At 42.2% G+C, this 12,134-nt stretch overlaps 1 protein-coding gene across 1 annotated transcript in view; it reads right to left on the reverse strand.

Annotated features, from left to right (window-relative positions):
* Positions 1-11,100, reverse strand: part of LOC308162595 (nck-associated protein 5-like) — a gene marked incomplete at its 3' end in the record, with an annotated part of 69,550 nt that extends 58,450 nt beyond the window's left edge. Inside the window, exon 1 of the mRNA XM_080536740.1 lies at positions 11,014-11,100. Coding sequence (XP_080392866.1) covers positions 11,014-11,042 — 29 coding nt within the window. The 5' untranslated portion in view covers positions 11,043-11,100. The remainder of the gene's footprint in view (positions 1-11,013) is intronic.
* Between the last annotated feature and the right edge of the window lie 1,034 nt (positions 11,101-12,134).

Raw genomic sequence — 12,134 nt, forward strand, 5'->3', positions numbered from 1 at the left:
AGGGGAGGCTGGTGGAGGTAGACATCAGAGGACAGGGGAGGCTGGTGGAGGTAGACATCGGAGGACAGGGGAGGCTGGTGGAGGTAGACATCAGAGGACAGGGGAGGCTGGTGGAGGTAGACATCAGAGGACAGGGGAGGCTGGTGGAGGTAGACATCGAAGGACGGGGCTCATTGTGAGGCATGGAACGGAATAAGGAGCGGCATCAAACACACAACAACACCTGTGGCCTGGGGTGGTCCAGTGGTCTAGCACCGCGGTCTACAGTGCACACATATGCCTGTATATGTGTCGGCATGGGTGTCGGCATGGGTTCGAATCCGGCCCATGTCCTGCTGACACGCCCTCTCTCTCCTTACTTTCCTGTCTGTCTTCACTGTATCTGTCCAATAAAATGAAAAAATATGAGTGGGACTGCCGCAATCAGAAAAATAAACAGAACACAACACCATTCCTCATTCCGTCCCATGCATTACAATGAGTCTGATTTCTACCTCCCCTGTAGTGCAGTCATTTCACTGCTACCGTGTTCGACTGCAGGACACAATAGAATAGCTTAGAATACAACTTTAAAGGCTTAACTTTACAGAACGTTTCAAATGGTTGGTTCTATGCTTGATAAAGAGCACATTGTGGCTGTGTCATTTGTTCCCAGTGATGTTGCTATAGTTTAGTCCTGACAGCATGTTTTGAGGCTCTGGCACAATAGTACGGATCATTTGTCGAAGTAGAGCGTTTGCTGTTCGAGGTCGTTATCTTGTATACATTTATCTCCGTAGGAGGAATCTGACGGTAAGGGTATTTTCAAAGCCATTGACTTGGGGATTTATCCAAGGTAGAAAAAAAGGTCCATTCATTGCTCTGACAGTCTTACAAACAGGGCCGCATTTGAGTTTTCAGTTTTCTGAGGTTTTCTGATACACATAAATGGACTGCACTTATATAGCACCTTATTCCAAAGACCTTGACAAATGCCTCTCATTCACCCATTCACACAGACATTCACACACCAATGGCGGGAAGCTACCATGCCAGGCACCGCCCTGCTCATTGGGAGTAATTTGGGGTTCAGTGTCTTGCCCAAGAACACCTCGACACGAGCCGCCAAGCCGCCAACCTTGCGATCATTAGACGCCGGCTCTACCTCCTGAGCTGCAGCCACCCAAAGGCAAGGCAAGGCAAGTTTATTTGTATATCACATTTCAAATCAAAGGGGCAAATCAAAGTGCTTTACATACAGCATAAAAAAATACAGAAAAAGGAGGATAGTAAGAATACATAGATACATATATATAGAAAATAAATAGATAAGCATTTAACAAGATAATAAGACAATGAAAAAAAAGATATAGATGAAAGTGTTAATACTGCGACTGTATTCAACAGCTGTCCTTCCCAATATGGTGTGTGAGATTGCAGGTACTGCGTCTGTGTTTAGCCGCTATCTTAGCCTCACACACACGAGACCCAGCTGTCATTTAGAAAGGGGTAAATCAATCAAGCAAAGCAGTTGATAAGTGTTTCATGCGCCCGATGCCAGATGCCCAAAATAATTTCTTCTCCCTCACAAATAATTGCGTAATTTCATTTCAGCCGTATCAGAGGCTTATTGCACTGAGAAACGTTGAACCTGAACTTGATGATAAATTTGGCTAATCCTGAATATCTCTGTTATCTTCCTCTCTGGGAACATAAGTAATGACAGTTTCGGTGAAGAGTAGACCACAGGAGGAAACTCACCTATAAACCTCGCAAGACGCAAGACGTTAAGATAGATTATAGTGCTGTTATATTTCCGTCTCTAGGAACAGGCGTGACAGGTGTATTATTTCTAACAGACTCGTCATGATCGTCACCAACACTATGGGGGTCAATTCCCCTCCTAACCACAGTAACATCTGCCAATGTAATTAAAACACAATTAATGAATATGACAAAATAGGTTGATTCAAATTAAATCTGTTTCATTAATTTTGTTTCAGGTGGGAGAAGAGGTGAAGGAAATTAAGAAAAATAAATAATTTCGAAGAAAGAAACATGTGAATAATGACATTGATTGTTGACAATAAGTTGGAGGAAAGTAGAAACATCACATAAGAGCAAGGGTTAACTCAACACTAATTTCATATCATACACATATTTATCCTGATTCAAAAGAAAATCCAAAAGCGGAATAAACAACATCGAAACTTCATAGTTGGAGATCTAGTCCCTATAGTTGATGAGTCTGCCCCCAGGAATTCATGGTCTATGCGACGCATTATAGAAACTATGAAGGATTATATAAGGGTTTTGTGCGTAGAGTGTGTGTTAAGACCCAAACCAATTATTTGGAAAGGCCTATTACAAAATGATGTAATGTAGTAAATTCATGCTGTATGTAACAAACATGATGTACAGTAGATGATTGCTATGGAAAGGATATTGGAATGTTATATTATTTTGGAAAGGACAATTTGGTGCTTAAATGTTTACGTTGGAATCGTTTTGAAATCTAGGCATGTGCTAATAGACATTCTGCCAGAAGACGTTTTTGAGTTTTTCACCCCCTTTTTGATCTCTAACTCTAATTGATGTAAATGATGATGATTATTATGCAGTAATGATGTATTTGGATGCATTATGCTTATTTTTGGTTTATGAATAGTGAATAATTACTGTATATTGATGACAGCAATGTATGATGGCATTTGAGACATAGATGGCTATTAATGTATGATTTAATAATTATTTGTTATACACATAAATTAGGGGCCGGAATGTCATTTATTTTGAATTTGTTTTGGATGATTTGTGTTTAATGCTTTTTGAGTTACATTTTTGGCTCATGATTAATGTTTTATTTTATGTCTTTGGTTTTTTATATGTCATGATTAATGTTTTATTTTATGTTTTTGGTTATTTAATGATTAATATTCACGTGGTGAGGTGAGAGCATAGGTCCAGGTGTATTACAGTTAGTTGCACCTGGGCGGATGGAGACAGGTTAGTTTGGGAACAACATTATTTTGACCACACGCTCGCTGTACTTTAGATCATACACAAATGTTGCTCTTTAATCTCACACCTTACCGTCAGTTTTGTTACCTGCCTTTTCGTTTGGATATTTGGGTTGCTTTGGATGTATGGACAATTAACTGTTTTAATTTTTCGACAAGGACACTGTGGAGTGTGGTAATTATCCAACCGGACTATAACTGTTTTAAGAAGAAAGAAAGTGAAGAGAAGAAAGTGCCAATCTTAATTAGGCTGTGTATTTCTGCGTGCCTGCGCGCGCGTGTGTGTGTGTGTGTGTGTGTGTGTGTGTGTGTGTGTGTGTGTCTGCATGTGCGCGTGCGATCGTGTGTCTGTGTGTGCGTGTGCGCGTGCACGTGCTTGCAACCGTGTGTCTGTGTGTGTCTGTGTGTGCGCGTGCCTGCATGTGTGTGTGTGTGTGTGTGTGTGTGGGTGTGTGTGGGGGGGGGGGGGGGAGACAGTAAGGTTCTACTGTACATCTCTAGAAGCAGCATGCTCTCTCCACTCTCCACAGCGGGTGGCCCCCTCCTCCAGGCTGACAGGGACATATGGCCCTCAGCTCGTTAACTCAGCTTCAAATTGCTTTTAATTGATACTCTGATTCTGTTATTGTTTCACGTCAGTGAGGGAGCTACCAAGCTTTGACAGGTTCCAAACGTTATTCTTATAATGAAGCAGATTGTTTTCTTTCTTTTTTTAAATGTAATTATACAGGCAACACTTTGAGTTCTTTTGAACTTTTATATTTCTCCATTTCAAAAGAGCTGATCAGTGAAACAATGGATCTAAATGACATGATGAGGTGAAAAGAGCATAATCATACATTTCCTGTACACGTCATAGGGTTTAGATTCAAAGGAGCACGTCCCTTTGAGATATGTGTCATGGTCTTGTGTTTTGGTCCACATGTCGGCAACCAATCAAAATGTTCTTTTTAAATGTTATTTTGAAACGCAGAAATACTTTTCAACCATGTCTAGAATCACAACACAGACTCGCTAGTCAAGCCAAAACACTGCAATGCAATGGATTCGGTGAGTAATCCCCACTGCAACCTAGTTAACTATAACACTACTTTACATTCTTAGCAGGCTCACAAAACAAGCTGTGTTAGTTGACTAGCGATGTGTCATTAATTTTCAACAACGCTGAAATGTATTCACATTTTCGAAAGAAAAGTCTGAACATTAAGTTGGATCCCGACATGCGGACCAATACACGTGAACGTGTCACATATTAAAATAAGGACAATAACTACTATTGCCTTGAAATGATCTGAGAGTAAAAAAAGAACACATTTTCTCAACAAACAAACTATTGTGTGTGCAAGGAGATTCACAATACATGCTCTACTGTATATCATGTTGAAGTCCATACACTCACATGTAGCCATGTAAATGTGATCTAAAACAATGTGATCGACATGCATTTGACTCTCGGTTAAGTAGCCGTTGTACACTCTCTCATCTCTATCATTAACTGGCACTTCACTTCTCAACATCCCCCTCACGGATCATGCTTCCCATGGATATACATCTCTCTCTCTCTCTCTCTCTCTCTCTCTCTCTCTCTCTCTCTCTCTCTGGGTTTACTCTCTCTCTCTCTCTGGGTTTACTCTCTCTCTCTCTCTCTCTCTCTCTCTCTCTCTCTCTCTCTCTCTCTCTCTCTCTCCCTCTCTCACAAACACACACACACACACACACACACACACTCCTTTTACATATGTAAAGACATAATAATGAGGGAATATGTTTCCACATCCTCTCTGGTAGACTCAGCGGTGGCGTGACTCACGATGAAGTTTTTAATATCCTGAGCTCAGCAGGGACAGGGAGAGTTCACACACACACGCACACACACACACACACACACACACACACACACACACACACACACACACACACACACACATATACACACACACACACACACACACACACACAGGCACAGGCACACACACACACACACACACACACACACACACACACACACATACACTTTTCCTCAGTTAACGTACAGACACAAATCATTCCAGACTAATCTCACAGCTCGCTGAGCATATGTAGATGGGATCTGAGCATTGGGCCGACATTCAAGCAGACGTTGCTGTCTGTCACTGGGGGCTAGGGCTCAGGCTAACAGCAGGCAGGACCTGGGGCTAGTGCTCAGACTAACAGCAGGCAGGACCTAGGGCTAGGGCTCAGGCTAACAGCAGGCAGGACCTAGGGCTAGGGCTCAGGCTAACAGCAGGCAGGACCTGGGGCTAGTGATCAGGCTAACAGCAGGCAGGACCTGGGGCTAGTGATCAGGCTAACAGCAGGCAGGACCTGGGGCTAGTGATCAGGCTAACAGCAGGCAGGACCTGGGGCTAGTGATCAGGCTAACAGCAGGCAGGACCTGGGGCTAGTGATCAGGCTAACAGCAGGCAGGACCTGGGGCTAGTGATCAGACTAACAGCAGGCAGGACCTGGGGCTAGCGCCCAGGCTAACAGCAGGTAGGACCTGGGGCTAGTGCTCAGGCTAACAGCAGGCAGGACCTGGGGCTAGGGCTCAGACTAACAGCAGGCAGGACCTGGGGCTAGGGCTCAGGCTAACAGCAGGCAGGACCTGGGGCTAGTGATCAGGCTAACAGCAGGCAGGACCTGGGGCTAGTGATCAGGCTAACAGCAGGCAGGACCTGGGGCTATGCTCAGACTAACAGCAGGCAGGACCTGGGGCTATGCTCAGGCTAACAGCAGGCAGGACATAACTCACAGGCTAATGCCTTATTGCTCCTGACCACTGACCTGAGATCACATACCATGCCTCTATGCTTGACACTTGATATGATCTACTTCTGAAGTGTCAAAAGTCGAAAGTCTATTATCTCCATCACACACTGATAGGCGGTGGGCCGAAGCTGTCTATCTGCTTTAGTTTTTGAAATGATCGATCCCCAGCGAAAGAGTATATATGATTTTTTTCATATAAGCTAAATCATTTTTTTCTGAACATGTTTCCGTTTGTTGGCAGTCTATTTTCAGTCATAGTTTTAGGAAAACTAAACTTACGATTCATAGGTTAATAAGGAGAACGCGTGTGACTACTATGCCGCTAACCAATCAAAACCTGTTAAAGTGTCACCTGACTTGACGCCTGCCAATGATATTCCTTCAAAATACGGATCTATGAAGTAAACAACGTATTATCTGGAAAGACGAGAAGACTGAGTTGTTTCGGATAACTTCACTGTCAGGTATGGTTTCAGGTAAGATTTGCATGTCATACTAATTCATATCATAGGCGTCATTTTGGTATGGCAAGGTATTTTATCCACTGAATATTCAAATGCATAACCTTTCTCATAGTAATATACGTTGGTAATCCCTAACTACTCTTTGATGCAGTCAATATTGACAATCGAAATGCATTGTTATCAAATTAATATCTACGTTATGACTATGTATGTGAAGACTTAACTTAGGATAGGTTTAGAAAAACAAGACAAAACCCAAGACTAAGTGTATCTTCATTTGCCTTGCGTATAATTGACGAGACTAGACAAAGATTGAAGTGTTAGAGAACATATAAAACACTAGTGTGTTTTCGCAGTGCTAGGTCGCAAGATTTAATAATAATAATAATACCTCCGGTTTTGAGGAAAAGCAGTCCATACCTTTAAGCGGTGATAACCACTAATAAGCTGCCAAACCAAAAGGTCTATCATATCAAAATATAATCTAGGGATGTATAGGAATAAAAATCACATCTAGAATTTGCCCACCCAGATGGTAATGAAATGTTCAATTTTGGGGTTTGGCCCAAGGACTACTAGGGCTGGGGGAAGTGACATCCAGTCAATCCCAAAGAAATCTCCCTCTATCTTCCAGCCATGGCTCATTGGCGGAGGGATGTCTGGCTGGCTCAATGTGCTAAATGTACATCCCTACAGCCTTTGTGGTCGTAGAGATCGCATGTAAATGCCTCAATTTCCTCATACAGGTCTGCTGGCAGTTGAAAAGCTGTTCCCAACTTTTTTAAAGTAGCACAATGCTCTTTGTTGGACAGGAGTGTTTTTACGATATTCACTTTTCCATTGCCGCGCAGTGCACACACTGTATCACAGCCGGTGAAACAGTGAAATCCAATGAGCGCATTAGAGACTTCATCACCAAGATGGCTGGGTATTCTCTGTAAGTGTATGGTGTGTTTGTTTATCCCTTTCCCTGTGTGGAAGTATTTTGCTCCTATTTCCTTACAGAAAGCGATGGCCAGTACAAACACATCTATGTCAGGACTGCTGATCACAACATGTGAGCTACACTGTGAGGCATGTGCACAGTGACGCAACAGCCGGGTGTCTGCCTCCTCCTGTATTGAGAACAGTGTGAGTAGTTATAGCCTAGTTTATTACAAAAAAATCTGTTTCCCCAGGTAACCCCAGATGCTCAGCCCTGGACTGTACTGCACATCTTCTGGACCTGACCTGACAAGGCTGACCCTGACCCATTGATGCCTTGTTCATATCTAGTTTTATCATATCTTATTCATGTCATATCTTACCTCATTTATATCATATCTTGTTAATAATCTTGTTCTTATAAAGAACTTATATTGCTATAAAAACAAACCTGCAGCCTCCTGTACTGAGTTTTCCCTTCTCTTGCGGGCTCTTTCAATGTTTTGTTGGCATACTGGCATACTGCATATATCATTCTCTATGGCAGCCAATATAAGCTGGCACATCTGGAATGTAACTGATATTTTTTTTTACTGCCCTTTCTGCAATTTGGCTTTCTGTAGTGTGAAGATTCGCCCCCTGTAGAGAACAATGCACAAATTTGGTCCAACTTGAAAATCTGAAAATGCTATAATATTGTCCATTCAGTTTGTTAAATGCATACAATACTCCATAATTCATCACATCTCTTTATTTTCCCGCGGTTACTAGGGTTAACATCCAGTCACAGTTGCTAGGGTTAACAGCCAGTGTTTACATTTCGGGGTCCTAATGAAGCCGTACTTGAATTCTGATTGGTTTATCAACTAGAGCAGTGGTCACCAACCTTTTTAAGCCCAAGATCCCTGACCTGGGCCTTGGTGAAGGCAAGATCTACCTATTGAAGCGTTGAGAGAAAAAGACAGCCAAGATAGTACTTTAAACTTAATGACGTTTATTTGCCTGTATTTTAATTAGATGCAATGCATTGGTCCAACATTAAAATTGATGCAACAACAACAAAAAAGACTGTATCAAGCATATCAGGCAGCTGTCTTGCTTTAAGAATTGTACATAACTGAAATTCAATTCAAAGTTTGATTATGTCATTTCATTACAACACAAAAAAATAAAGGCATGGAATGATGGAATGGAGGAATGTATGATAAAATCATTTTGTTCATAGTAACGTTAGCTGACATTCTTGACATTTTGACACTTGACTGACTTAATTATTATTCTTACTTATTAACATTGACAAACATATTTACAATTAGCATTTTATAAAGTAGAACTGTAATGTGTACTTTCTCAGTCAGTGCTAAGTGCAGTCATCTTATGCAGCATCACTTTTCACATCAAAACAAAAGTAAAACTAATGTGTACTTTCTCATATTATTAACATTGACAAACATATTTACAAGTATAGCATTTTATAAAGTAGAACTGTAATGTGTACTTGTGTCTCAGTCAGTGCTAAGTGCAGTCATCTTATGCAGCATTACTTTTCACATCGAAACAGTCATGTTACTCACTCAAGTCAGTGTGATGGTTGTGACTGGATACTGTCTACAAGTGCTTTGTAGTTTGGCTCATAGCTACTGACTGCCAGTCTGAGACAGTCTGTGAGGTGTCTGTCAGTAAGGCGGCTCCTGTACTTTGATTTGATTATTTTCATCTGTGAAAATGACATTTCACAGAGATATGTGGATCCAAAGTAGGCACTCACTCTTAGTGCACATGCAGTGAGAAGAGGAAACTTCTCTCTGCTGACAAGTCCCCAAAAGTCACTGTCCCTTGACCTGGCTTTCAGCTCTATGTCATTTTGTAAATCAACCATCTCCATGTCAACTCCACTTGGCAAAGTAAATACTTGCTAGAATTTGGCTGCTACCTGCTCTATATCAATGGGCACAAATGGGTTTGAGACAAATGCAGCAATATCTCCCATGACATCTAACTCACCAAAACGCCGATTGAACTCTGTTGCCAGTTTGTCCAGGGGAGCACAGTACTGCTCAGGGTGAAAAGCATCATTGTCTTCCAAGGCCTGTGCCATTTTCTCCAGGTTGGGAAAGTGTGTCAGCCTCCCATTCTTTAGGTGTGTGTGGTCCAAACACCGAGCTTGGCCTTGAACCCATTTACTGTGCTTATCATGTGGGGAAGGTGTCGGTCTTTTCCCTGCAGCTCGTAGTTGAGTGCGTTCAGTTTTGCGGTTATGTCTGTCAGGAACCCCAGGTCCAGTAGCCACGCATCGTCTGCCAGTTCCTTGTGCTCCTCGTTCCTTGTAAGTAAGTAGGCCTAAGTAAGTAAAGCTTTATTTATATAGCACCTTTCATACAAGAAATGCAGCTCAAAGTGCTTTACAACAGGAATAAGAACATAAAGTGAATAAAAACATATATAAAAACATATACATGCATAGAATGAATATAAAAGCAGGGGGAAACAGTAAAAAGAAAAGGTAAAGATCTGACTTTCCACACCAATTTAAGTCCTTTGCCTATGAAAATATTTACTACCACTTGCCTTGTCGACAGGAACGTCTTGATCTCGGGCAGCAAGTCGACAAATCGCTGCAGCACTTTGCCGCGACTCAACCACCGCACATCAGCATGGAGAAGCAGGTCTCCGTAAGCAGCGTCGAGCTCGTCCAATAACGCTTTGAATAAGCGGTGCTGAAGCGCTTTCGCTCGAATCGAGTTGACTAGTTTCACCACCAGTGTCATTACATGGGAAAAGTCCAACACCTTACCAGCCAAGGCCTGCTGATGGATCACACAGTGATAATTGACGAAGGAGGGAAAATCAGGGTCATTACGACACAGTCCAATAAATCCATTGCGCGCACCGCGCATTGCTGGGGCCCCGTCAGTAGTAATCGCCACTAGTTTATGAATGGGTATGTCATTTTCACCGACATATTTTTTTAACTCATTGTAAATATCCACACCCCTCGTTTTCTCCTTTAAGTGCAAAAGAGTGAAGAAATCCACCTTTGTTGTAGAATCCTGGAAAACCATTTTGACAAATGTTTTTTTTTGCGAGTCACGTAGCAGTACTATTCTCTTATCTGATTGGTCACTTTCATGCAGCATTTGCGACACAACAGTTTGCTAGAGAGAGAGAGAGAGAGAGAGAGAGAGAGAGAGAGAGAGAGAGGCGCGTGCAAAACATAGGCTCTTTGTGTATTTATAAAAATAATTTTAAAAAAAGATTAAAAAAAAAAAGTTTTTTTTTTTTTTTTTTTATCAATCAAAGATCTACAGGGAAAGTCTCAAAGATCTACCAGTCGATCGCGATCGACGGCTTGGTGACCACTAAACTAGAGCGACCAGCGATGTCCCTGAGCAGGCAGACGATTAAAACAATACATTTGTGAAAATCTACGACATAACTAGCTGCCAACAAATGTTATTAGACTTAATAGAATTATTTAATATTGTATGTAAAACATTGTGTACTCTCTCGATGGGGATCGATCAACTTCACGATGGGGATAAGATCTGAGTGGGCAGGTAGGTGTGCACAGTGTTGTGTGTGGGCAGCTAGCTACCTGCACGTTTGGTGTGTGTCAGTGTGTGTGTGTGTGTGTGTGTGTGTGTGTGTATGTGTGTGTGCGTGTGTGTGTGTGTGTGTGGCTACCTGCATGTACGCTAAAGTTTTGTTGAAGTTATGCTTGCACCGTCTGGCCCAAGCAGAAGACAGATTTATGTTGTAACAGACTTAAAAAGTTGCGTGTGTGTGTGTATGTGTGTGTGTATGTGTGTGTGTGTTGTATTGTACAGGCTGGTACCTACCTGCAGACGTGTTGTTGCAGTGACACCATCTGCCACCGTCCCTGCCGAGACTTGTCACTCTCTCCTCTCTCCTCCACCGTCCCTCTCTCCCGCTGACGCCCGTCCCTCGATCCTCTCTCTCTCCCTCCTTCCCTCTCTCTCCCCCTCCAGGTGCTGTGTGTTATTCAGCTAGCCTCGCAGGTCGCTCTCAGGCTGCAAGGGGGAAATGAATAAAACAGCGTTGAACTTTTTTTTCTGTTCATCCTGCATAAATCATAACGCTGTATGAACAGCGCAGAGGTGCACCTGTCGTTGTCTTAACAATGCAGATCAACATGTTGTTCTCTTTCGGCAAAGAAATGTTTCCAGAACAAAAAACTTAATGAACAGAGGCAACATACTGAGTTCCTCAAACTGCCCTAGTTTGGAACGGGCCTCATCTGGGTGACAGGTGTCAGGTGTGGCCACAGACAGGTACTGTAGCAGGTCTATAGGGCTACGTTCACACGGGAGGTCTTGGTGCTCAATTCCGAATTTTTACACAGATCCGATTTTTTTGTTTGGCAGTTCACATGACTTTTAAAATGTGACCTATACTTGACCTACATTGACTAGTGTGAACATTCCACGGCCCTGAACAGACCGGCATGCGCAGAAGGACAATAACAATGACGTCAGGATGTCACGCGCAGCGCACTGTTTACAGAAGTAACCATGGATAATAATAATGATAATAATACATTAGACTTATATAGCGCTTTTCTAGACACTCAAAGATGCTTTACAAACTGAAAAGATTGAGTAGTAAAATAAAAAATAAAAAATAAAAAAGTATAGGGGTCTAATTAGTTTTTAGATTACTAAATCTAAATCTAAGTCTCTTTGTAGGATACAGGTCTACTCTGTATACTGCAAGTATATCTAGATTTATGATATATAATATATAGGATAACATATATAGTTACAACCGGTTTCATTTTCAAGTTTTTGTGCAGCGGAAGCCGGTAAAGATATGAGCAAGATATAATACGAGCAATTGCGTCTAGAGTGCAGGGTTGCCAGATGGGGTGGGTTACCGCCGAATGGGCTACTGGATTTAGCGGTTATGGGCTGGTTAGGCTGTAAATTGTCAATCCCATCTG

This window comes from Nansenia antarctica, assembly GCF_963989245.1.
Source record: "Nansenia antarctica genome assembly, chromosome: 7".
Lineage (NCBI taxonomy): Eukaryota > Metazoa > Chordata > Actinopteri > Argentiniformes > Microstomatidae > Nansenia > Nansenia antarctica.